Below are 27,641 nucleotides of genomic sequence, written 5' to 3'. Positions count from 1 at the left end.
TTGTTCTTTTGTTTTCTTAAGTGTCATCCAAAGAGCAAGTGTTATCCAAAGAGCAAGTTTTTATAAATTTCTTTCTTTCATGGATTGCATGTTTTTTGTTGTATCTAAGAAAACTCTGCCTAATTCAAAATCATAAAAATGTTCTCCTATATTTTCTTCTAAAAGTTTTATATTTTCACATTTAGATCTATGATCCATTTTGAATTATTTTACATATGGTGAAAGGCATGAGTTTATAGGTGTTGAGCTTTTGTTTTCAAAATGATGTCCAATTATTCCAACATATGTGTTTCTTTTCACTATCTTTTAATAAGGCTCAATTTAGCAGACACTCTATATATGATCCACAAAAAGAAAGGGAACCTTCTAGCTTTGGTGTGACAATGCTATGGCTGGAGATTAAAGGACAGTTTCCAGTTACTTTGATTGGCAGAAATACCTAACAAGTATGCTTTCTACTTCATAGAAATGCATGATATAGAATGGTTCGGAAAGAATTGTCAATGCTTTCTAGTCAAAGATCACCAGGAACACACCTGTGGTTGAACAAGTTGAATTTACTACTCATTGCAGCAAGGGAGAACACATCACAGGGAACCATGTGGCATATCGGTAAGATGTTCGATAAAATCTTATATTAAGATTTGGGTTTGTGTTAGGTGATTTGATAGAGGGTTTAAAGAGGTGGAACTTTGCTCTACGCTCTAAACAGGATATTGTCAGGAAGTGGGGGTAATTCTATGAGTGTGTATCTTAATAAATCTTATCTAGAAAGAGGGAAAACTGGAATGAGGCTAAAGCTGTCATTGGCAAAGAGGCAACAGCTACGTAGACTAGATTGGTATTTTCATTTTATGTATTCCATTTGGTGGGTTGGACAGCATTTGTGTTTTTGTCTACGTTGAGACATGATTATGAAGTAGTGTTATTTTTGTCCTGATCTACCATGATCATGGAGTGACCTCATCTGATGTTGATGTTCTCTAAAATTGTTTTTGTTCAACAAGAATACCAAAGCCTAGTGTGCCAGCATCTACTGCATGTCAGAAACTGCTTTTCTCTTTCTTAGAACATAGTGGTTAAGAACTTGGACTCTAGAGTCAGACAAAATTGGGTTTGATTCTAGAGCCTGCTCTTCACTAGCCTGTGGGACCTGGGGTAAATTATCCAACTTCTCTATGCTTCAGTTTCCTCACACGAATATAGGATTCCCTATATTAGAATATAATGTACTTGCCTCATTGGATCGAGATAAATCAGATGATCGAGGTTAGGAGCTGTGTCAAATAAATCTGCCATATCATAGGAAAAATTAAGAAGGACATTGTTGAAGGGAAAGGAAAACCAAGGATAGCACAGTTGATTGTGCCAGGAATGGCAAAGACCAGTAAGAAAGTGAGGATAGAAAGCATAATGATTTACACTGGGTGGTAACTAACTTTTGTAAAGCTGTTAATTTAATGCAAGGATAATGCATTACACTCATGAAAACATGGTGAAACAGGAAAAACGTGCATACCTTGTAACAAGTAGACTTGTTACTTAAATGAGTGCATACTGAAACTCTGGGAAGAGGGCTTGATAATGATGAAAACTATGATTGTGCACATAACAGGAGACAGACTCACATGTTGGGTAGAAGGTTGGGCTGGAGGTTTTTAAACTTCAGTGTACTATCAGCCTAGAAATAATTTCTTAACATTACTGGTTTCTGACTTGCTTCTTTCTGGTCCTCTTTGAACCACCCCACCATGTTAAGCAATGTCACATCTAATTTCTAAGTTTTTCAATAAGGCAAAAAGACTGTGTGTACTCAACTAGAAGAAAACTCAGTCACTTAAGAGGCTGGGTAATTGATATGTGTATTAAGAATTTTGTTAAAAGAATTTTATTGCCTGAAGGCACAAATAATTCATTATTATTGTTATTTTAAGAAAGAGGGTCTCACTCTGTCACCCAGGCTGGAGTGCAGTGGCACAATCATAGCTCACTGCAGCCTTGAAATCCTGGCTCAAGTGACCTTCCTGCCTCAGCTTCCCAAGTAGCTAGGACTACAGGTGCGTGCCACCACACCTGGCTAATTATTTATTTTTTGTGGAAACAGGGTCTCACTATGTTGACCTGGCTAGTCTCAAACTCCTGGCTTTAAGCATCCTCCCACCTTGACCTCCCAAAGTACTGTGATTACCTGGCCAGGGCTCATTAAGACATGACAAAATCTTTCAAAATAACATCCAGAAATAAATGTTTCATTTTATTTTTCTTGAAACAGGGTCTCACTCTGTTGTCCAGGCTGGAATGCAGTGGTGTGACCACAGCTCACTGCAGCTTTGACCTCCCAGGCTCTAGCAATCCTCCTGCTTCAGTATCCCAAATAGCTGGGACTACAGGAGTGTGCCACCGTGCTCAATTACTAATGTTTTAAGAGATGTGATCTCCCCATGTTGCCCTGGCTGGTCTTAAACTCCTGGGCTCAAGTGATCTTCCCCTGACTCAGCCTCCGAGGTGCTGGGATTACAGGCGTGAGCCACCTGTATTTTATTTTAATAATCTAAGAAAGGGAGGTCACAAAATGGGAATCAAGAACTTAGAGGAGTTCAGCCTATAAAATGAAGAAATACTACAAGTCATGTATATCTTCGTTTTATAGGCTGAACTCCTACACTTGTAATTTCAGAAGTTTCTGGTGAACTCATCACCTCCCAAAGAAGCTCTTTTAAATCTTAGTTGGTTTATGAAACAGATTCAACTGCTGCTTTGAGTTATGGCTTTTAATAACTGTAAAAATGCAAAATCTCCCAGGAGTGGCTACAATCTTGTGTCATTTGTACTTTGATAAAATTAAGATTCTCTTGTAAAACGACATACAAAGAGAAGAAGAAACAAGACGTAACTGTGCACTTCATAATTTTACCTAGAGTTCAACCTTCAAAGGTCACATATTAAGGACAGAAGTTTCTGTAATAACAAGAAAACAGAAGATATCCGTTTCTTCACATACTGGATAAACAGAACAATCCATGGATCCTGCTAATCATCCAACCCATATGTTGAGTTGACAAGATTATTTAATTTCTTCTTTCTGCTTTGAGAAACTAAAATATCTTGACAGTCTGAGCACAGTGGCATACGTGGCCTTAATTCTCTGATTTCATAAGTTAATATTTAGGTTGAAGCTATAAACTATAGTCCATTCCATTTAAGACCTGGATCAAAGTTAGCTTCATCCAGCATGCTTTAGCATGTCCTTTCTGAGCTATGTTGTCAATAGTTATCATTCAGTTCCACCATCCTGAATATTCTGCAGTTGATAAACCATTTTGTGAGGTTTTTTTTTTTGCTTCCTGTGTATGTTTTTGACTTCGCGTGTTTTTGCTTCATGTGTTTTGAGTTGCTAATCAGATTGCGAAAGGAAACATCTCACATTTGCGTAAGACTTCACAGTTCATAAAGACCTTTCCCACCAACCACAAACAAATGTATGACAAGTTTCCCGTTATCTTCATTTTATAGGTGTGGAAAGGGAGTCAAAGAAAAGTTAATCGATACCATTGATCTAGGTAAGCAGGCTTTGAGCAGTTTTCCCGTCCTCAAAACGACCTTGAGGTAGCTCCTGCAACCCCGCTTTGAAGTTCAGAGCGAGACGGTCTCATGTTCCAGGGGGCTCAGCTCAGGCGGGGCCGCCACTCGCCTCCCCGTGCCTTTGGACGGGCGAGGACCACGTGGAGGCGCCTGGTCAGCAAGTGGCAAGGACGCGGCGCAAAGCCAAGCTTTCTAATGCCCAATCTGCGGCTCTTTCAATACTAAACACCCACCTCTTCAACAAATTTCGAATGCCTGGCAGGCCCTGCACCAAGCCTAGGGTGATGGCGACCCAGGCGGGTTTTTACTCAAGGAGCTCAATTCTAGGGCAGAGAGAAGTAAAATAATAATAATTAAAAAATCATAACAAACTGAAAAACACATAAATAAGCCACGTCGCTCCTCACCCCTAGCACTTAGTCACAAAGGCCTGTAGAAAGCCCCGACGTGAACGTCTGAGCAGGTCCGGCTGTCACTCCCTGAGGACAGCAGGCAAGGGAGGCTGACGTCCCTCGACGAAGACAGTGCTGGAGAAACTGGCGACCGTCCCACCTTCCCTAAGGCGAAGGTTCTGAATTCTGAAGACCGTTACTCGGCACGGAACGCGACTCCGGGAACCCGCAGATGCCAAAGCACCCGGCCTGGGGACCGCGGCCTACGCGTCTCCCGAGCTTCGCGCCCCTCGCCCGATCTGATTGGATGGTGGCGGAAAAAGGCGGGGAGACCCCTGGAGCAGGCGCGCGCAGGCCGGCCGGGGGTTCCCACGGAGGCGCCCGGGGGCAAAGGGGCGGGAGGGGGGGGGGCCCTCGGAGCGTCGCGCGTGCGCAATTGGGACAAAGCCGGTTGGGGACTGCTGGGAGGGCCGGACCCTGCGAGAAACGGGTGGGCGTAGGCCCGGTGGGCGCGGGAGGGGCCCGGGCTGCAAGAGCGCGCGTGCGCCTCGGAGCCGGAGCCGCCGGAGGAGGCGGGAGCTGAGGAGGCGGCGGAGGGGGCGGGTCGCGTCGGGCGCCACGTCCGCAGCCAGAGGCCGCCGCCTCCACCGCCGCCGCCACAGTTTTCCAGCTCCACATCCTGAAAAGACGTCTCCAGAGCCGCGACTGCCTGAGGTTGTGCCGGCCGCAGCTGCCGCCCAGGCCGCCTCAGCTCTCCTCGGCGCCGGCCTGCTCCCTCCGCCCGGCTCCTGTCCTAGCGCTGGCCGCGACCCCGGCGGTGAGTGAGTCGGGATGCGAGGGCAGGGGTGCAGTCCCGGCTTCCTGCCCTCCTCCGTCGCCCTCTGCCGTTGGCGCCCCTGCCCTTCACTTCCCACTGCCCGGCCTGGCTGCCCAGCTGGGCCTCGGCGAGGCCGGAGAGGGAAAGGGGGAGGGGCGGGACGAAGTTGGGGGCGGATGGAGGTTCGCTTCTGGGGTTACTCCTCCTCATACGTCGCTGACTGCCACGCCGCGATTGGAGCTTGGGCACTCCCCTGGAAAGCCTCCGCCTGACTTCTTAGCATCTGGGGGTTCGGGGTTGCGGACGGAGGAGGGAAGTGGGGGGCGTCAGCAGCCTGGGAGGCGGATGCAGTGGAGGGGCTTGGGTACTGGTCTTCCTCGCCCTGCAAACTCCTGACCTGTTGATAAACCTCCCTCTTGGGTTCAGGCACACATGACTTGTCCCCCAGTCGACACCCCCATAGGTCTTCCCGGGTAGGAAGGCTGTATCCCCACGCCCAACCTAAAGTAAAAGTGGGAATGGAGAGGGTGCTGCCGGCGCCCAGGGGTGACAGGGAGTGCTGGAGCACCCATCCGTGCCGTCACTGCCTCCCAGTCTAAATAAAAACTGCCTGCTCTGCACACGCAGCTTCAAGACCGATCCCCCAGCTCCCACTTCCAATCAGATCGCTTGTCCTAAACCCTTCTTACATAGAAATTCTGGAACCCTTCGGGAGTGGGGGGTGTGCTGGGTGTACAACGTGGAGCGGAGGGAGGAGGTGCCAAGCTCAGCGCTAGCCACGGCGCCTCCAGGGTCATTTTCTGCCTCCTGCCACGTCGCTCTCTCTGCTACAAAACACACACACACACACACACACACACACGCTTGCCTACACACACACACACACACACGCTTGCCTACACACACACACACACACACACACACACACACACACACACACACACGCTTGCCTAGAGCCTAAAGGGATCAGTGGGGAGAGAAGGGGCCACCCGGAAGGGTTTGGAAACACCTAGAGAAAAGGGAAGGGTTCTTAATTTGATTTTTGCGTCCTTGTGAACGCTGCTAATTCCAAATGAAAAAAGTTGCTACATGTGATTATTTGCTGTATGCTATTGTTTAGCCTTTGAAACTTCTGCTGGTGTGAGTGCCCTCAAGGGTTCCCCAGAAATATCGATACCACACCAACAGGTAAACGCGCGCGCCAGTGTGTGTGTGTGTGTGTGTGTGTGTGTGTGCGCGCGCGCGCGCGCCCATACTTAACTTTTTAAAAAGAAAGGAAGAAGTAGCCTTTGATAAACCCATATGCATCCTGTTTTGCTTTTTCCACTTTCATTTCTTTAGTCTTTGTTAGAACAGATGTACCAGAAACCAAGTTCAGTAAAAATTTGTCCATTTATAGAAAGCATCGTTAGAAATTATAACGGTTGCTACATTAGACAAATATACAGGTAGGTGTCTGTGTGTGTGCATGTGTTTGATTTTTTTTTTTTAACTACAGGAAAATCTTTACCTTTCTTTGTTTCAGTTATTAGGTATTTACTTTTTTTCTGCTTCCGGAAGATACCTCACTGGATTATATATAAACATCTTGAGAATAGGACCTTTGTATGCTTGTTCACAAGGATGCCTCAGTGCCTAACAGAATGTTTGACACATAGTAGGAATGCAAATATCTGTTGAAATAATATGAAGATGGTGTGCTGGTTCTCTGGTTTAATAGAGTATTGTAATTTTGCTTAATGTTTCGTTTAAGGACAACCCTTAAAAATTGCCTTTTTGACGCTGTCAGTTATCACTCGTCTGGGTGGGCACTTACAAATTTTACTGGCAGATGACTTTTTCTTCCTTGCTAGATTGAGAGCATTTCTTGTAGCCTATTTGCTGTTGATTTAATGGGCAGGGGCCATCTTTAAAAGCAGACTCTTCCCGATAGTTGGTTTAACTAGAAAAACATAAAAACAGCTGGATTTTTAATGTACTCTGCTTGTTGGTGTATATGTTTTAGAGCTCTGTATAAATATATTTTTGAATCTCTTTGCAGTTGTTTGGCAAAGAAGCAAAAACATGGGAGTGAGGATGTGGCAAAGTTCTTTTAGGTAGAATATGTAGAAAGATTTAGCTAATTCATTTATAGTTGTCTTTTTCTATTATAGGGACATTGGCACCTACTGTTGAATAACAGGTAGTTTTAAGTGGCTTTGCCGATAAACTTGTGCACTGTATTTTGTAGTTAAGCTTTATATAGCGTGTTAGTGTTATTTAACTTCCTTTGGTGTATAGAGGGGTGGTGCTACCCAGAGGAAAATGTATGTACTGTTTTCAGAATTTTTTATTATGAATAAAAACTTTATATATGAAATATTACTGAAACCCACAAACAACATGGATTCATCTGTTTTCCTTTAAAAAGAAAACCAGTTTCCCAAGAGGTGTTTGTTTACTTATTTCTATTATTGGAATAAATTATCCTTTAGGGAATTGTGTTGTTAATCCTTGCTCAATATATTCGCCAGCTACTAAATCTATGATACTATTGTACTGGGCAAGAATTATTTCTCGCCATCTCTACAATGCTTAATGTAACTGCTGATGAATTTGTAGTCATGATATACAGTCTGCAACAAAGAGGTCTTTCATATGGCACAATTTCTTAAAAACCCACTTATAACCAGTTTAGTTGGTATTGTAATAGTTTATTCACACTTCAGGACCAAAAGGTAGAACTGATTTATGTCTGTAGAATAAGTTAAATCATTTGTACTTATCTAAAGATATTGTGTCATTACTGCCTTCCTTAGAACAGTATGTGTTGTGTTGTTTTGTTTTGTTTTGTTTTTTTTGGTAGAGACGAAGTCTTGCTATGTTGCCCAGGCTGCTGTCAAACTCCAGGGCTCAAGCGATCCCTTTGAAAGTGCTGGGATTATAGGCATGAGCCACCAGGCCCAGCCAGAAAGTATGTTTTTAATAGAAACTTGTGCATTCTGAGCTCCTAGAGAGCAGATATATTTGTTTCTTGAATATATAATTTGTTTCTTGAATGACTCACTAAATGGCAAGTGCTGGAAAAGTCTATTCCCACTGGATTGTAAACTCTGGTTTAGAGTAGTGCCTGTGTGTGCTTAATCACATTGAACTCCTAATTGCATACCAGTGTGCCTGCCACATAGTAGGGCTCAAGTATATGTAGAATTAATGATTCAATGAGTTCAGGGCAGATAGTTTGTATAGAATTTAATAATTATAATGTATTACTTAAGAGTGACATTTAAAAATGGTCGTTTTGATTTTTTTTCCGGAATGGAGTCTTGCTCTCTTGCCCAGGCTGGAGTGCAGTGGCGCGATCTCCACTCACTGCAACATCCACCTCCCAGGTTCAAGAGATTTTCCTGCCTCAGCCTCCCTAGTAGCTGGGATTACAGGTACCCACCACCACACCTGGCTGATTTTTCTATTTTTAGTAGAGATGCGGTTTTGCCATGTTGGCCAGGCTGGTCTCGAACTCCTGACCTCAGGTGATCTGCCTGCCTCAGCCTTTCAAAGTGCTGGGATTACAGGCCCATTTTGAAATTTTTACTGTCAGTTGATACTTGTCTCTACATATGTACTCTTAAATTTTATTAGTAGATTATTTACCTTTCAAAGTTTTAGATTGGGGTCTATTTATCTTCACAGTTTCTACTATAAGAGAAACAGGTCTCCTGCAATGGTGATAATAAGCAGGATAGTAATATAAAAAGTATTTTTCTTTAGTAACGAAGTGGTAATATCCATAAAGAGGTAATATCACTAAAAGTTAGACACATATTTGTGTGTAGGACTTCGGAATGGTTTATGTGAATGAAAAGTACAGATGACACAGTTAAGGATTTTAGCAAATACCTTTATAAGGTAACTCAGTGTCTTATGATCAAATTAGGAATTCAGGAAAAAAAATGTCAAATACTTGTGACTTTTTAATTAATAAAAATTAATACTAATTTTTATTACTCTAAGAGTTCTAGAGGAATTTTGATACTACATACTGACTATTAAGGTGTGATGTACAAGATACCCAAACATCAAAACAAAACTAATCTTTTTTTTTTTTTTTTTTGAGATGGAGTCCTGCCCTGTCACCCAGGCTGGAGTGCAGTGGTGAGATCTTGGCTCACTGCAACCTCTGCCTCCTGGGTTCAAGCAGTTGTCCTGCCTCAGTCTCTTGAGTAGCTAGGATTACAGGCGTGTGCCACCACGCCTGGCTAATTTTTGTATTTTTAGTAGAGATGGATTTCACCATGTTGGCCAGGCTGGTCTCGAACCCCTGACCTCAGGTGATCCACCCGCCTTGGCCTCCCAAAGTGGTGGGATTACAGGTGTGAGCCACGGTGCCTGGCCCTTGTTTTTTTGTGTTTTTTTTGTTTTTTTTGTTTTTAGTCTCAATGAAACTAATCTTTGTGGCACTTAGGACTTTCAGGGCTTTCTAAATAGTGAATTCCTCTAGTCTAGGTTAACATATGCCCGGCACGGCAGGACTCCAGAGTTGCTACTTTCTTGTTTATTGATAATCCTGTTGGTAACTACTGCTAATAAATTTTTAAATGCAACTGAATATTTCTATATAATAGTATCTAGCTTTTTACATTTCACACTCCTCTACAGAAATACTCCTAATTTAAGGCCAGAATGAACTCATGCTGGGTGTGGGAGTGGGAGTGGGAGTGTGGTTGGACTGGCAAGGAGAGCTGGTAAGTCTGAGAATATACCCGGAAGCAGCCCCAGGCGAGAGTGAAATCTCTTGAAAGTCTAGTTATCTTTAAAAAAAACAGTGCTCAAGCACTTTTCATTTTACTTTTTACTGTGTGTGAATTTAAAAATAAAACAGTATTTTACATTACTCTAGATTAAAATGCAGGCATTATGTCTCTCCTGTGGATTCTTAAGTCCTTGTGTTTAAAAAGGTACATTTGGAAAGCATGACTTTAGCTTAGAGTTTTTTTTTAAACCCCCAATTTGGGCCATATATTGATATGTATTTCTTCTTGTGATGCTTAAAGTATATGCGGATTCTCTCCCCTCCCCTCCCCTCCCCTCCCCTCCCCTCCCCTCCCCTCCCCTCCCCTCCCCTCCCCACCTGTCTTCATCCTGTCCTGTCCTATCCTGTCGTTTGAGACAGGGTCTCGCTCTGTGCAATGGCACGATTATGGCTCACTGCAGCTGCTTCAACCTCCTGGGCTTAGGTAATTCTTCTTCTTCATCCTTCCAAATATGTGGGACTATAGGCGTGCGCCACCATGCCCAGTCAATTTATTTATTTATTTATTTATATTTTTGTAGAGATGAAGTCTCATTATGCTCATTATGTTTTCCTGGTCTTGACTTCCTTAGCTGAAGCATTCCACCTCAACCTCCCAAAGTGCTGGGATTACAATATTTTCTTTTTTCTCACAAATACTATCTCGCAGCTTACAACAAAAACATGTACCAACAAATTGGTAAAATATGTAAATAAGATATTCAAATTGCATGCCAGGGAGAAATAGCAATCCGAGTAGCGGTCTTGAGGAGGTGTGGAAGTGTAGAGGAAGATAGGACACAACTATGCAGGGGCCTACCTAGTTGAGCTTGGATTTTAGCTATAAGCTTCCTGGAAGCCAAAGAGAAGGAAGACATTACACCTTTGTGTCTTTCAAATATAAAAATGCATAAATCTTTAAGAAAAAGTACTAAATATTTGGAGGAAACAAGACATTTTCTGAATAATTACCTCTGAAGAAATTTCTTATGTGGAGTTCCGTATCAGAGCTGTTAAGTGTTGTAGTGGGTAATGTCTTTAACAGTATTGTACAGTTAATATAGTAATAACCTGCATAAGGCTGTTTGTCAGGATTTCCTTACCCAAGACATAACTGTGAACAAAACTCAGTGATATCATTTTCTTAAAGCATCATGTGATTCAAGTACATTGTTTTTTAGATTATTAACTTCATCTGTGGCTAAAACTTAGAATAATTAGGATTAGATGAACTATGTAATCTTTAAAAATATGATTTATGAATATCACTGATTTCCAAGACTTGAAAATATGTATTTTTCTTTAATTATAAAAGCAATACATTTTTATGGTAGAAAATTTATAGACATTAGTTAACTATGCATATTTCTATATGTATTTAACTATGCATATTTCCATGTTTATGTATTGAAAACTATATACAAATACTATATATATTATGAATATATAAATGCTATATATACTACTTCATGCATGTGTATGTAAAATGTGAAACTTATGTATTTCTACTCCCCATGGCATCTTTATTAATACTTTGGCATACTTTCTTCCAGTCTTTTTGTATGCATTTTTTTAAAAATTGGGTATGATGACATATGCCTTTTATAGTCTCTAAATATAGCATTAGCATATTTCTGTAGTATTTGATCATAAATTATTTTAACATCTGCATAATGTGTGCCTTTTGGAAGCTTATAAATTCCTCTCTTGCTTTCCATGAGGCTGTACTCATTTTTCATTTTCAGATGTGTTTTGTTTGTTTTTGCTGGCTTCTCTTTTGCTCACCTCTTAATTATGAGCTGGCCAATTAAGAGTGTCAGTTGGCTTCTCATTACTCTTTTCGTTGATCATATCACCCACTGCTCAGAGCTTCAACTATCACTTCAAACTGCTTTTAGAACCTCAACTCTAAATCAAACTTTATGCTGAGTCTCTGGCCCCTTAAATCCAATTGCCTGGTGAACGTCTATGGATGCCCTGAAGGTATTTCAAATACAGCTTGTTCAGAAACAAGTCCTTCATCTTCTTTCAAAACGTTTCTCTTCTGATGTTCTCTGTGTTCATCATCTCTGTCTTATACTAGAAATATGACATTAGATTCTCCCTTTCATCTCACATTAATACCCAAGTTACATTCTACTTCTTACAAAAAATTCAAGTATATGAATGTCCACCATGCATCATTGATTAAGTCTCTGGTGATAGAGTAGCGAACAAACCAAGCATTTGTTCTCATGGAGCTTACATTTTAATTGGGAGCGACCCAAAGTAAACAGATTAGGTGAAAATGATAAGAGTGGAGGGTGCTCATCTATTATAAGGTGGTCAGGGAACATCTTCTGATAAGGGGACATTTGCAGAAGGACTTGAGCCATGTACATATACTGGGGAAAAGACTTTGAGGAAAGGATAGACAAGGAACTCTGTGTTACTAGACTGGAATGAACAAGAGGTAGAATAGTGGAGATGGCGATTAAATATCTGGCCTCAAAGGCAAAGGTATAAGGACTCTGAATTTTATTTTAAGCAAAATAGGAAGCAGTTGGAGGATTTTAAGCAGAGTATGACATGACTGGACTGAAAGAAGAACAAAGGTGGAAGCTCAGAGACCCATTCAGAGATTTTGCAGTAGTACAAGTAAGAGATTATGATGGCTTAAAGTGGTAACAGTAGAGGTAATGAGAAGTGGTTATATTCTGGATTTATTTAGGCAACAGAATTTACTGATAATTAGATGGGAATGTAAAAGAAAAGCAGAATTCAAAGGTGACCCTGGTATTTTGGTCCAAAGCATTTATTTAGACTTGAAAATTTGGCAGAGTTTAGACTGTCATTCTATCTTACTGGACTACTGAAATAGCCACTTACTGTATTAATCTCTCTGTCCTTCCATCTCTTCTTGCTTCAGTTAGCATCTTAAGGCACAGATATGACAGTGTAACTCTGCTCATGGCTTCTTATTGACTACCCACAGAAGGATGAAGTCAATTCATATTATTTAGATTAAATTGCATATGTGTTATGCTCTCATAAAGCAGAACTAATTTTTTTAAATTGTGGTCTTTCTCTTAATTACAAGATAGGATATAGAAAAATAATTGTTTTTAAGGGAGACTGTATTAGAAATAAAAGGTAAGACTGTTGGTAGGGATTTATGGGGTAGGCACCAGAAAGTCAGTTTTGAAATGTATGCAGTTACAGTCATAATCACACCTATTTTTAAACTCCAGTTAAAACATGTAAGATGGTTGGGCATATGTAATTTCCCATATTTCTCTGTAGGGTATGGTACCTTCTGTTGATTGACCAGCCAAGTGATCTCCTGGATTTGTGTGTAAGTGTATGGTATTAATATATAGTACTGAGATTACCGTGATGAACAAGTTGGACAAAGGTGTCTGTCCTCTTGAAATTAATAGTCCAGTAGGGAAGTAAGTGGCTTCAAAATCATCATTTCTCAGAAGGGACACATATTCTTCCAGGAATTTGTGCATGTTTTGTTTTGGAATATGTTAAATAGTATTCTTATCTTAGGGTTAAGGCTAGAATTGTCTTTGATTTTTAACTATCCTAAACAGCAAGTATTTAATGAAGTTATTTGTCCTTTTCTGTACAGCTTATGGTCAAGCCGAGATTCAAACTCAGGCACTCTGACCCCAGAGCCTTAACCACCATCCTGTATAATTTGTTATGATCTTACCATGATGATAGATCAAAGAAAATATAAATGTGAATGGTAATAAATGTACCTTTGTGATTTGGGGATTTTAAAATTAAGGCATATCTGTCAAGAACCTCTTTTCCCAGTAATGCATCAGCTGAAATTCTTCCTGGTTTTTCTGTGAGAGATTACTTAGCTTTACTATTCCTTTTTAAATCTTATGTTTGGGATGATGTGCTAAATTCTCAAATCAAACCAGGATAAGATTAGGTGCCATTGATAAATGACCTGAGTCAGGATTTTCACTAGAGCAATTGAAAGATATTTATTAAACACAGCATTTGCTGCTGGACTCAGTAGGGGTGCAGAGAAGTCTCATCTTAAATAGGATTTAGGTTTTAAAGGCATAACAAGATGAATTCCATGAAGTTAAAACCACCTTTGAAAATTCCCACTTCTCACAACCTCTGCCTCTACCACCCTCATCCAAGCCACCAAAATTTTTTGGCCTGAATTATTGAAGTTGTTTCCTAATGGGACTTTCTGCTTCTGCTGTTGTTCTTCTATTGCTTGTATTTCCCACAGCAGCCAGAATGATCTTTTAAAAGATCACCTTACTCTTTTGTTCAGTGCCTTTTACTAGTTTCCCATCTCACTCAGTTAAGAGCCACTCTCCATCTTCACCTTCAAGGGCCTACATTGATCCAGACCTCACTCTTTGACTTCCTCTCCTTCTGCCCTTGATGCCACCCTGCCACACTTTACTGGCTGTTCCTTCTTGCTGATCCAGGTAAGCTCCCACATCAAGGCCTTTGCTCTTGCTATTGCTGCTTCTGCAAAGACTCTTCACCTAAATATCTTGTATCCTTACCTTCTTTGAATGTCATCGCAGTAAAGCCTTCACAGACTATCCTATCTAAAATATCATATCCTCTCCCCATCCATCCCTGGCCAGGCGCGGTGGCTCATGCCTGTAATCCCAGCACTTTGGAAGGCTGAGGCAGGCGGATCACCTGAGATCAGGAGTTTGAGACCAGCCTGGCCAACATGGTGAAACCCCATCTCCACTAAAAATACAAAAATTAGCCAGGCATGGTGATGCGCGACTGTAGTCCCAGCTACACGGGAGGCTGAGGGAGAAGAATTGCTTGAACCTGGGAGGCAGAGTTGCAGTGAGCTGAGAGCATTACAATGCACTCCAGCCTGGGTAACAGAGCAAGACTCTGTCTCAAAAAGAAAAAGAAAAACTTTATTAAAAAAACACACCCTCTCCTTATCCGTCCCTTTTTCTCCATAGTATATAAATACCGCTGACATAGAATACTCTCTTTGTGTTTATTTATTGCCTTTCCCTACTGGAGTATCCGTTTGGTGATGGCAGAGATTTTTTCTGTCTGTATTGATTACTCTACTCCATGCACCTAAAACATTGTCTGGCTCAGGAGTAGGTGCTTAATCAGTGTTTGTTAATTAATGTATTGAACTACATTGTTAATTTTCACAATATCCCTTTTAATATCTATTGTATATGTACACATAACAATAATTTGGACTCCAAGGATGTATGACTAGGAAATACTTAGTTGACTGCTGGGATCACAACCTTAGTTTTCTGGCCAAGCCAGACAGTATATTATAAAGAACACTTTTAGACCAATCTTGACTTACTCTAATCTTGACTTACTCAAGTGAATTTAAAAGGCAGTGTTTTATGATAGTAAAGGAAATTGGGAAAATAAAATTTTAATCATGTTTTCCTTACTGCAGCACAGCTTATTTTATTTCTTAGGTTCCCTTACTACGTAGAGTTAATCATAGTATAATATATATTTTTTTACAGTAAATTTTGAATTCTGTTACTGCCTCTGTTCGTAAGAGCTCTAAGAACAGCAGAAAGTCATTAAAATTGATCTGTTACTGATTCAGATTGGTGGTGTTATTATAAGAGTGGGATGTCTTTTTTTTAAGGACTTTCTCAGATAGAACACCTTAGTATTTATTTATTTTTTCAACTTTTAGGGTCAGGAGTACATGTGCAGATTCTTTACATGGGTAAAATCGTGTGTTGTGGGGGTTGGGTGTACAGATTATTTCATCACCCAGGTAGGTAGTTTTTCGACCCTCACTCTCCTTCCTCTCGCCACCTACAAGCAGGCCCTGCTGTCTCTTGTTACCTTCTTTGTGTCCATGTGTACTCAGTGTTTAGCTCTCATTCATAAGGGAGAAAATGCAGTATTTGGTTTTCTGTTCCAGCGTTAATTCACTTAGGATCATGACCCCCAGTTCCACCTGTGTTGCTGCAAAGGACATGATCTCATTCTTTTTTATGGCTACATAGTATTCCATGATGTATATGTACCACATTTTCTTTATCCAGTCCACTGTTGATGGGCATTTAGGTTGATTCCATGTCTTTGCTATTGTGAATAGTGCTGTGATGAACATCACACGTGTGTGGTAGAATGATTTATATTCCTTTGAGTTATAACCAGAAATGGGAATGCTGGGTTGAATAGTAGTTCTAAGTTCTTTTGAGAAATCTCCAAACTGCTTTCCACAGTGGCTGAACTAATTAACATTCCCACTAGCAGTGTATAAGCATTCTTTTTTCTGCAGCTTTGCCAGCATCTGTTATATTTTGACTTTTTAATAATAGCCATTCTGTCTGGGGAACACCTTTTTTAGTTATGGTATACTTTTTTCTTTAAGTCTATTGTGAAATAAGTCACAATTAACCAGTATTCTGTAGGAGGAAACAACATTTTGGTTGGCTAACCCCTACCTTCCAGCTCTCTTTCAGTGATTAACATTCATTTGTAGTTGAAGCACCACAGTAACAACGTAGGAAAACTTACACTGTGACTGCCACTCTTTGGTGGGTGTTTCACATAAGATTTATATTGTCAACTGGTACAATTTATTTATTAAATGCCACAGTTTGAAGTAGGAGAGAAACAAGACGAAGACTAGTTGTAGAGTGGGTATAAAATGTTGTTTATCTGAATAATGTCGATGAAATCACAATTTAGCATGTGACAAGAGGTAGTCTCATATGTTGAGGTTAAAATGAAATGTGTTTGTATGTTTTTTTTTTTTTAGGAGATCATGAATCAGACAGATAAAAATCAACAAGAAATCCCATCATACCTTAATGATGAACCACCAGAAGGTAAGTATACATCTGTAACACTAAGAATGGAAAAATATACTGAATTAAAGTTCTGATAGTTTTTATTTTTTAATTTTTTTTTTTTTTTTTGAGACAGAGTCTTGCTCTTTCACCCAGGCTGAGTGCAATGGCATGATCTCGGCTCACTGTAACCTCCACCTCCTGGGTTCAAGCAGTTCTCCTGCCTCAGCCTCCCAAGTAGCTGGGATTACAGGCGCCCGCCACCATGCCCAGCTAATTTTTTGTATTTTTAGTAGAGACAGGGGTTTCACGATGCTGATCAGGCTGGTCTTGAACTCTTGACCTCAGGTGATCAACCTGCCTCGGCCTCCCAAAGTGCTGGGATTACAGGTGTGAGCCACCACTCCCAGCCCTGATTTTTAAACTAAATTTAAAGAAATATAACCTGTTTACCTTGTCAGTAAATATGTCCCCAAAATAATTGAAGATAACATTTTTAGCCTCTAATAAGAAAGCACAGATAGTGGTGAATAGGGACACAATTTTACCATATAAGGCATAATATTTTCCTGTCATTCTTCTTTTAAGACCATTTTAGAAGTATGAGTATCCTTTCATTTGTAAAGGGTGAAGATGGATACAGAGGAAGGATGGACTGTGTTTAGTTTTGATATCCTGCATACAAAATCAGCCTAATTCAAGAGGCATTAGAGATTTGTTATTAAACTCCTATTATTCATTACATTGTAATTGGTAGCTCTCCTCCTCTATTAACACATGATCTTGGGGTCTGCTTCATTTGTTTTTAAGTCATAATTCTCTTTTAGTTTGAAAATTGTGATACCATGAATCATTTTAATTCTTCAAAAACCCTTGGAAACACACCTGAATGTCCTGAGTACATACAGAAAATTACTAGAGGCATGTTTTTGGTATAGACTATTACTAAACTTAATCCAAATAGTGATGTCCTTGGAGAATTGCATGTTGATTACTAGGGCTGGAGGTTGTGACTCTAGGTATCATATATTTTTTCCTAGTTCTGTTAACCATTGTCTAAAATTTTCTTCCTATATATTTCTTATATTGGTAGGCAAAAATGAAATTGCTAGGAAAATAGGAACAAAGAGTTTCCACTTAAGCCAAAAAGAATTCAAAAGAACTATCAGAGGTTGCAGTGAGCTAAGATCGTGCCACTGAACTTCAGCCTGGCAACAGTGAGACTCTGTCTCAAAAAACAAAACAAAACAAAACAAAAACTAGCTGATTAGGTTTAGTTTGGTGGATGAATAGCCTGGAAAATTACTAACTCATGCCTTACATTTTTATGTCTGGAACCATGGAGTTTTGAAAAGTTAGGGCTCAGTGAGAAAGTTAACAAGGACTTTGTGAGAAAGAAACCAGGAAAGGGATAAATAAAGGCCATCCAGGGGCATGATTATCAAGGAAGAGAACAAAGCAGAATGTCTTTCTATGCCAACCACTAAACAAGAGGAATCTGCAAAGCAGATAATTTATATGGTGATCATTAAGAGTACACTGTAATTAAAGAGATCAGCTGCATTAATTATTTATCTGATTTGATTAAGAAAAATTATTTGTCTTCTTTAAATGCATGTGTACCAAATTTGGCATGGCAAGACAGTTTTACTAATGAGATATTTGGCATGAGGCAGTTATCTGTTGTAGCCCCAAATCAGGATTTTGCCTTTTTTTCCTAGGACTAGTAACCTTGATTACAGAAGAACTATCAATTATGTAATCCTTTCCATAATAATTTTATAACTAATATATTCAAATGCTCATCTATATCTTAAGTCCTTCAGTCATCAAAAAATGTGTATTAACTATGCTTATTAGTTTTAATAAAATATTTGGTTTTTAAAATTCATAGCTATTGCTGTATTTGTATTTATGCACTATTTTGTAAAGATATTTTGACTAGTCAGTGAGATTTTCCCACTTGTGATACAATGTAAAATCTTCAAACAATGAAAAGAAAAACTGTCTCAAGGTAAATTTGTGCCTTGTGCATTGGAAAGCTCAGTTTTCAGAATTTTTTTTTTTCTCCATCAAATATTATCAGTTTCCCCATGATACCTTCTCTGAGAACCTCATTCTGCTAGATTCTAGTAGCTTTGGTGCTTAGTTGGACTTATGTACCCAGTAATTTCCTTCTTTTTTAGAGGTAAAGCTTGAATTGTGTAAGTACCAAATTTTTTTCCATGAAGTTTAGAAAAACACCAATGCTTATGTGTTGTTGCTGCTTAAATTATTAGGTTACTAACGAGAAAGGACCTGTGTTCATTTTAAACTGGTGCAAATTTTTATGAAATCTTTCTGCTGGTCATTTTATTCCTAAGTTTGAGTTTACATGCTAATATATGTGGCTCTATTTAAAAAAAAACAAAATAAATTAATGACTTAGATACAGCTTAATTTTTCATATTGCTATTACCTTTTATGGGAGATATCTCTAGTTTTCAAAAACTAGATACTTAAAGCACACACTGTCTTTCATAAGAATTATGGTGGCAGTAATTTTAAGTGTTAGCCATAGCTGTAGTTTCTCTGTCCTACTTATGTCTGAATAAAAATAATTTTTTAGGTAGATAACATGATTTTAAATGATGAATAGTTTTTTATTCTTATATAGTGTTAGCTCTTTCAGTATGTCAGTAAGGGAGACATAGAGCAGACACCCAAATGTATTTACTTAATAGGGGTTCTTAAACTTTTTGGTTTCAGGATGTCTTTCAATCTCAAAAATTAAGGCCCCAAAGAGCTATGTCTTTGTCAGTATTTACCATATTAGCAATAAAAACTGAGAAATTTGAATATTTTATTCATTAAAAGAACCCATATTAACATAATTAAAATGTTTTTGTGAATAGTAATTCTTTCAAGACAAAAAAAAATTGTGGAAATGGTGAGCAAGGTGATACTGGTTTATACATTTTAGCAAATCTCTTTAATGTTAGGATTAATGCAAGACAGCTACATTCTTGCAGCTGCTTCTGCATTCAGTCTGTTGTATTATACATCATTCTGCTTCTGGAAAACTGCTGTAGACTCATGATAGAAAGAAAGTGAAAAGACAAATGATATTTTAATAATATTATGAAAATAGTTTTTACCTTGTAGACCCCCTGAAATGGTCTTCGGCATCTGCAGTGGTCCCAGACCATACCTTGAAAACTACTGCTTTTTACAAAGAAGATTGTTTCGGTAATGATTGATGAAATTCTATCAAGGAAATGAAGGCCAAATATAGTTTATCTTTTTATTTTTTCATCTTCCTTTTAGGATGTAAAATAAAGGTTATTTGTTAACAAAACCTTAAATCAAGGAAACATTTAAAATAGGATTCTGTTTTACAAAAGTTGTCTAGTTTCTAAAGCATTTCTTCTCATAGATACTAAGACTTAGCATTAGACCAAGATATTGTAAAAACATGTACAACTATACCCTGAAGGAAGAGCTCTTCAGTATCTTTAAATTGGTGTGGTTGGCCTTATCAAATCAACCTCCTCATTGTGAGGAAGTCTTAGGTTACTTAATGATGTGTACTGCTCTTTTAAAGACTTATATTTGATTGTCTCATGATATTTTCTCTCATTAGGTTCAATGAAAGATCACCCACAGCAGCAACCAGGCATGTTGTCCCGTGTGACTGGGGGTATCTTCAGTGTTACAAAGGGAGCTGTTGGTGCCACCATTGGTGGTGTGGCTTGGATTGGTGGAAAGAGTCTGGAAGTGACCAAAACAGCTGTTACAACTGTGCCTTCCATGGGAATAGGGCTGGTGAAAGGGGGTGTATCTGCTGTGGCTGGAGGTGTTACAGCTGTTGGGTCTGCTGTTGTAAACAAAGTGCCCTTAACAGGAAAGAAGAAAGACAAATCTGACTAAAATATGGAGATACACTTGTGCTCCACAGCACTATAATGCCAGTGGCATTGAATTGCTAAATTATGGACTACAACCAAGTCAACTGTTTTGGACGTTTATCTTCTAAACTGCTGTGTTGAAAGTATTGATGACTGGCTTTCATCTAAAAAGAAGAGACCAATACAAGCACAGTATATGAAGGTTTCTTATACTTAAGTTCCAGCTTTTTATCTGGTAAAATGTTACACTTACTCAGTTGTAACTGAAGATATGGTATGTTTGAATATTTACTATAAGTCTTTCAGTTTGACTAAAAATGTGAAAGTTGAATTTAGTAGATGATCTTCACAGTTCCATATGTATAATGTGCCAGGTAACTCACCTGCCCCTTAAGGGAACCTTGAATTACATAAGCCGTACCTTTGATGTGCCTAATAGTTTCAGATGTCTTAGTTTTTTATAACCATAGTTGATTAGGCCAAGTGGCATTCATTTCTTATTTAAGCTGACAAAATTAGCAGGAATTAGAGAAGTTTAAAAAGAAAAGATAAATGGTTTTATGATAATGTTAACCATCTTTTGTTAGTAAACATGCGTTTTATTATTTTAATCATTGATGCCTTACAAAAGAAAACATCTTTCTAATACCCTGAATATGTGCTGTTCTTAGAGTCATCTATGGATTCTTTTAAAGGTTGTTTGTGAAATTAGTTTTCCCTCTTTAGAATCTCAGGAGTAGTGTGGTAAAGGCATTTCCTGCTGTCAGTGGATAAGACAGGGCTTGTTAACTGTTCTGGCAGTAGTTAAAATTAAATTGTACACTTCTCAGCCTGGGTTCATGCTTCATCATTAATACACCTCACAGTGCCTAAGAAACATTTACTTACTGGTCAGAAGGTATTTTGGAAGAGTTATTAAGGAGGAACAAATAATTTAAGTTCTTAAAAATTACCTAAAACACCCAAAATATAAAAAGAAGCCTTCACACCTATTCTGTGTTTAGGATGTCTTAAATTATTAGCAGTACTCCTTTTTTAAAAACACTGTAAAAGTAACCATAAATATGTGAGGACTTACTAGTTTAAATGAAATGAGCTCCATAGATTAGTTTTGAATATAAAATATATAAAAGTGCTTCAGTGGTTTATGTAGGCTTTAAAAACACGTTATCTTACAGTCCTTTAAAGCAGCTGTAGAGTTTGTATCATTTTTCAAGCCAATTTCAGTCATGGATTTGAAGTGTTTGATTATGGATGATAAATGTGTTGTATCTTATTAATATGTCTCATGTCTCATTCCTTCTCAGTATGATTTAGCTGGAATTCATTTTCTTTTTGTTTCATGTTTAATTTCATAAACATTTAACAATTGGCATATATACTTGGCATTCCTGTCAACCAAGGATTATAATCCAAGCCTGGGAAAATCTTAAATTTCTTTATACTTAAATCTGAAAATTTGTCTCCATTCTGCCAACTTTTTTTTTTTTCATAAGTGGAGGGGAGGAAAGGGGGGTGATACCTTGCAGTAAGTCAGTCAAGATAGCATGCCTGAAAATTTGAAACAGACCATTCTAACACCCAAGGCTTAATTGTTTATAAAATACTTCAGAGAATTACATTAATGTGGAATCAACAAATGGATAAGAATATAACATAATTTTTAAAAGCTTTCATAAATACCAGCAGCAATTGTAAGCAAATCTACAAAGGTTCTTGAACCTTTCTATTATATACAAAACTGAAGTCATTAAGGAGTTCAACTAATCAGGAATTAAATGGTCATTTATTTCATGCAGTATGATTTAAGGTATTTGTTGGGATTCTGGTCAAATGTCATAATCAGCAAACGGGATTAAAAATACCTCTAAAATCAACAGGTGAGCACTAAATAATTATCTAAATAATGGTATTGGAGAACTTGTTTCCTGCTATTTGGAAGAAATTATTGCTTCATTGCTAGTTTGTATTTCTAACTTCTACAGTTATAGACTCCACTGTGCTTTGTATCTGAATTTCTCAGTATAGACATTTTGTTTACTGTATGCTTGCATATTTATTTTCAACTTTGCCTGTCTTTAAAATTGCTTGAGGAAAAATGGTTGTAATTAATTTCTGCTACAGAAAAGCCACCCGGTACGTTTTGTCTCATCAAGATTGTTTTAAATTCTAAACTATAACTTTGTTCAGAGGGGCTTTTGCAATGATAGCAGAAAACTGTACAAATGTACAGTTAGTTATAGAGGTTCTTGTTGAAATGAACTTACCATTTGATGATATGTATGTACAGCTGTATACTTCAGTCTCTTTTAGTTTACTTAGAAAGACTAGCAATTTGACCTGTTAAACAGGACTAGTTCACATCAAGAAATTCAGGTTAGTGTATACACCTAGAGGCATCTGTTATTCAGCTTATCCTTTGAGTGGGTATTTGGCACAATGAGGATTAACTTATGTGACCCACTTGAATGGCTGATCTAATATGTTGACATTATACATTCTGTACTTAGTGAAATGTCAGATGAAAATAACTGATTAATAATTTTTTTGTATTAAAGGGATGGGAAAAGAACACATGAATTTGTTAATAAAGCACTATGATCTGCAAAAGATGGAATGTTTCATAAAGATCTAAAGAAATAAAGGAAACTTTAAAACAGGGTGATCTTACCATTTTTAGTTACGTTGCAGTTCAGAAAGTGCTGTAGCTAATTTAAAATTTTTTTGATAGTAATGTACAAACATGTATTTTGATGCTGACACAACCATGAAATACAAATATATTTTAAGCAACTCTAATAAAGATTAAGAGTATAGATTTCTAGGTTTTACCCCAACTTGCCAAATCTCTGCAAGGTGGGGCCCAGGACTGCATTTTAACAACCTCTCTGGGTAATTCTTGTGTACAACAAAGTTTGAAAACTGATGATGGAGGGATTATAAAGCAGGGAACACTTGTCTTTGTTCTAAGTAGCTGTGGAACCAACTTAGACATCTCACTGGAAAGAAATGACTAAAAGGGGTGGGGAGGAGTGTAGAAAATTGATACTTACTAGGCATCTGCATACCTGCCAGGTAGTGTCCATACTTCTCATTTAATCAGCATGAGGGCCTTATGAAGGAAGTATCGTTATTCTCTTGCAAATACAGAACAGGCTGACTTTCAATGTTAGTTGAATTTTCCATATCACTTTCGAATTAATGTAGGTCACAACTTCTCCAGCTTATGTCCAGGAACAGAAATGGGGCTACTGAGTAACTAGACCTTTATTCTAGTGTTGACATTCAGTGTGGCCTGTATGCTTGATTGACCAGGCTGTCTGACTCGCAGCTTACCGGAAGTCTTTCAGGTGATCATATTTACTTCGGTGACTACATTTTGCTACAGCAATGAATTTAGTGTGATTTTACACAAATTGAAGAAAATCTAATTTTGTTAAAGAGCCTTTTATCACAGAGGAAGCTGAATTTGACTCTAGTGTTTAATGGAAGGATATCTCCCCCTGCTATGTTACTGATTTTGAATTTTTAAAATTGTTTCATAGGAAGATCTGAGTTAGAACATATGAATGGAAAAAAAAAGGCAAAGCAGAACAATTTCAGAGGTTCAAAAGCCAAAAGCAATGGAATGGGCCCTAAGGGAAAATAAAGTCAGTATACTGCATAATTGATTAAGAACGTAATCAAGTTAGAGTAAGCTACAAATATATTTCTATAACTGTAACTACCTCTGGTTCTCCGTGCCTAGATCTGAGCACTTAAATTTTGCTGCTGTATTGACTAGTCTCCTTTTAAATTAATGGCCACAACGTACACGTAGCCACTCAAACTTTCTAATATGCCCTTTTATTGTATGTTTGCTTTCACACTCGATGTCACCCAGGCTGCAGTGCAGTGGTACGAACATAGCTCACTGCAGCCTTGATCTTCTGGGCCCAAGCCGTTCTCCCGCCTCACCCTACCAAGTAGCTAGGACTAGAGGTGTGTGCCACCACACCAGGCTGATTTAAAACATTTTAAAAAATTTTTGTAGAGACAGGATCTCACTGTGTTGCCCGGGGTGGTCTCAAACTCCTGGTCTCAAGTGATTCTCCTGCTTGGCTTCCCAAAGTGTTGGGATTACAGGTGGAATCACTCTATAGTGTGAACCAATTATTTCCTTTTTGCCAAACCCATTCGTCACTTCTCTATATCTTAGTTGACCCCTCAGTGGCTTCATTATTATTGACCATGCCCTTGTTTCTTCCTGTGACCAACTTCTTGCTTTGACCAGTCTTTTTCCAGGCTTGGCCAACTACCCTACTCCAAATCTGCACTTTTTTTTTTCTCCCCAGGCAGTCTAATCTAGAGCCATGGCTTTAAATATCATAGATAGGCAGATGATCCCCAAATATGTATTTTCAGTTCTGACTGAAACTCAACTCCAGACTTAGCCATTTGCCTGTTTGACATTCCTCCTAGGATGTCTAATAGGCATCTCAAAATTGACATCTAACTACGAAGGTAACCATATCACATATGTTTTCCCAGCTGAGACACTTAAGAGTGAAAGAGCAAGAGTGCCACTGACTCTTTATGTCAGGACAAGAAGCATAAACTAAAAACTCTCCAAGGGTTTCCCATCACACTTCAAATGAGATTCTGCTCCTTACATGGACCTGTGCCGCCTCTCTCCTCCCAACCACTCGACCCTGCTCTAACTGTACTAGCTGCTATTCTTCTTGAACAAATATTACTGCATGACCTTGGGTAGGTGACTTACCCTGAGTCTCCTCATCCGTAGAACAGTGAACAATGGTACTTTTAGAATCGTAAAGCACTTACATACAGAGCTTCCTCTAGGAGGCAAACAGATTTGGATAGTAAGGGTTACTTGCATTTGCTGAAGGAGTGAAGAGTGAGGATACTGCCTGCATTTTTCATAATTTTTTCATTATACTTAAGCCATGTACAAATAGTGCACAGATGTCAGTCAGTTGTTTGGCTGTGCATTTGTTACAAAGTTCAGACTTCACAGCTGAAAGTCATTCAGTTCTTTATCTGGGTGTGTTTATCTTGGAACAAGGTTCAGAAATGGAAACTTGAAACACCACCCCTAAAATTAGTACTAACCATCACCCACTTTCTCTTACAGGCAGACCTGGATTTTCAGAATGTTTTCTAAAAAGCTCCATTTATTTCAAATGTATATAAATTAGAAAATTTTGAATTAGAACATTTTACGGAGAGGTTTTCATACATGTCCCCGAATTTGTTGTTAGTACTTACTCCTTTTGGCCTGTCAGGTAGGGGTGACTTCTCTTATGTCAATTCATAAGTAATCCTTCCAGTTCAGAAGGTTTGAACAGAAGTCGGAGCCCAGTTAATAAACCTGGACTCTGCCATTTGGCAGCTGAGTGGCTTCTCTCAGCTTCAGTTTCCTCATGTGTAAAATGAGGAAAGTAATGAATGTGCATGGTGTTTTATAAGAGTTACCATAATGGTCAATTCTAAACAAACTGACCAGACAAGTAGGCTCCAACTCTTCTTTTTGGATGAGTAATACTTGGTTCTCAAAGACAGTCATTTATTCTAAACACAAGATGAACTTTTCTCCAAAAAAAGAAAAAAAAAAGGTATAGAAGTTTGCTGATAGTTCACGTAACACTAAGCTACAGAATTCGGACCACAGTAGAGTGATGTTTCATGGCTAGTATTGAGAAAGACTGGATTTGCATCCTAAGATGAAATGTGCTGTATGAATAAAAATGTATCCACACCTTGAATTAAGCACTTGTCCATTTCTTAGAAGTGATTCACTTATAGTGTCACACTGATATGCCATTTAATAGTACATGAGTTTTTGAAATAATGGTTTAAGGTAAAAGTTACCAACTTTATTTATTAAAACATACAATTTATATTTTATAATATGGCAAATGAGTCAGAATTTATCTATTTAGAGATAACTCAAATACAACCCAGAAGCTAAGCAGGTTCTTAAATTACTGGTGCCTACAAACTGCCTGAATTTTTGTCTTTGCTAGTTAGTTTCACCCTGCACTGCTAGAAAGAAGCAACATCAGTCAGTATGTCATTCTTCAACATTTAATGGTGCCACAGGGTTAAATAATGGCCTTACTTTTTTGGCCTGAATTTTGCCAAAATTAGCTTCAAACTCTTTTTTTGATCCATTTAGATTTGCTAGATGTCCATCCTTTATTCTATAGCCTAAGGAATTCAGTTTCCTTATCCTGTACTGTACTATCTGTGGTGTTAATTCAAGAACCATTGGCGTCTCTCTTATTTGAGCTATGGAAATTCCTTCTCTCAATAATCCTTGCATTCTCTCTTCTAAAACTGGAACAGAATAATATAAAAGGGCAGGGCATTTCAAAACTAATTGCTTCAGGTCATGATCTGTGCATTTAAAAACATTTTTAGAGAAGGAAATACTGTTCTGTATACTTCTTGGGCAAAGTTGAAAAAGAAATCCTTTGAGTTTGGACAGAAGCTGGAGAATTTCAAAGCTTGTGAAACCTTGCTCCTGGAGAAATTCTAGTGTTTCCTTTATAGCTGCGGGAGAATTTAACAAAATAAATGGGTTTTGGCTTAACAGTTTTAGTAGCCAAACTTTCATGTTGGCCTCAGAGCCACCTACATCTAGATAACTCTCTTGGAGAATTCTTACCATTTGCTTATTCTTCTCAACAGGATTATGAAAAACATTAGATGCAGTAGTCAAAAGTCTGCTAATGACCACATTTTTTAGTTCCAACTCTTGAAAGAACTCAACATTCAGCTTCTGGTTTTCTTGGTCTTTAATAGTAAAGAAAGATTCTGGAAACTGCTCTATTAACTTGATTAACTCTTCCTCATTTTTGCAGACCAACTGCCAGAGTTTTCTCTGGGTGTTAACAGCGGTTGGACTACAGACAATTGCTTCCGGGCAGCGTTCCAAAATACTGGCTACAGCAGTCTCATCGGCACCTAGTTCTTGTAAAATATTCGCAATTTCTTCAACATAGGTTTTATCCTCTAAAAGTACCCATCCTTTTAATCTGCGAATTTTCCTGATGTCAACTGAAAATTTATAGAGCTTTTCCACTGTTCTTGTATTTTCTTTGTTCGACTGTCTATCAGTTGTATAGATGAAGCATGCTAAGAAAGGTCTGTATTTTGGAGGTGATTGCATCTTTTTGAAAGAACACAGCCTGCAGGACTGGGATCTCAGCAGCAGCTTCCACAACATGGCTGCAATCCACTAGTTACTTTCCACCGTCCTGGGACTTAAATGGACTCATTCTATCTGTAAAAAGAATAAAAGTTTTTAGTATAAGGGTGTTGACTTTCAGAACACATACACTTACAAATTTGAGCTGTTTACAACATCTGGAAATAAAGTGGATTTAAATTAGACAA

At 38.6% G+C, this 27,641-nt stretch overlaps 3 protein-coding genes across 5 annotated transcripts; 1 reads left to right on the top strand and 2 right to left on the bottom strand.

Moving 5' to 3' along the window:
- Positions 1-4,652, bottom strand: LOC112429473 (proline-rich protein 2-like). Its single transcript, XM_071071191.1, has 2 exons — positions 3,990-4,652; positions 1-3,905 (listed from the first exon to the last, which is right to left on the bottom strand). Exon 1 carries the CDS (start codon positions 4,650-4,652, stop codon positions 4,140-4,142), a length of 513 nt encoding a protein of 170 aa, XP_070927292.1. The 3' UTR covers positions 1-3,905; positions 3,990-4,139.
- Positions 4,632-22,899, top strand: LOC105497680 (transmembrane protein 263). 3 transcript variants are annotated; one of them, XM_011768955.3, is made up of 3 exons: positions 4,632-4,791; positions 16,323-16,392; positions 19,976-22,899. In XM_011768955.3, the coding sequence occupies exons 2-3, from the start codon at positions 16,329-16,331 to the stop codon at positions 20,260-20,262; spliced, it is 351 nt and encodes a 116-aa protein (XP_011767257.1). In that variant the 5' UTR covers positions 4,632-4,791; positions 16,323-16,328; the 3' UTR covers positions 20,263-22,899. The 3 variants fall into 3 exon arrangements, with proteins under 3 accessions (XP_011767257.1, XP_011767259.1, XP_011767258.1); XM_011768957.3 differs by lacking the exon at positions 4,632-4,791 and adding an exon at positions 5,762-5,979; XM_011768956.3 differs by lacking the exon at positions 4,632-4,791 and adding an exon at positions 6,138-6,239.
- On the bottom strand, positions 17,715-27,471 carry LOC105497677 (mitochondrial transcription termination factor 2). The gene has a single exon (XM_071071190.1). It carries the CDS (start codon positions 27,469-27,471, stop codon positions 26,314-26,316), a length of 1,158 nt encoding a protein of 385 aa, XP_070927291.1. The 3' UTR covers positions 17,715-26,313.
- Positions 27,472-27,641: the final 170 nt, after the last annotated feature.

The sequence above is a fragment of the Macaca nemestrina genome, chromosome 10 (genome assembly GCF_043159975.1).
Source record: "Macaca nemestrina isolate mMacNem1 chromosome 10, mMacNem.hap1, whole genome shotgun sequence".
NCBI classification, from domain to species: domain Eukaryota; kingdom Metazoa; phylum Chordata; class Mammalia; order Primates; family Cercopithecidae; genus Macaca; species Macaca nemestrina.
Note: the sequence above shows the minus strand (reverse complement) of the source record. Positions and strands in the feature narration are given on the sequence as shown.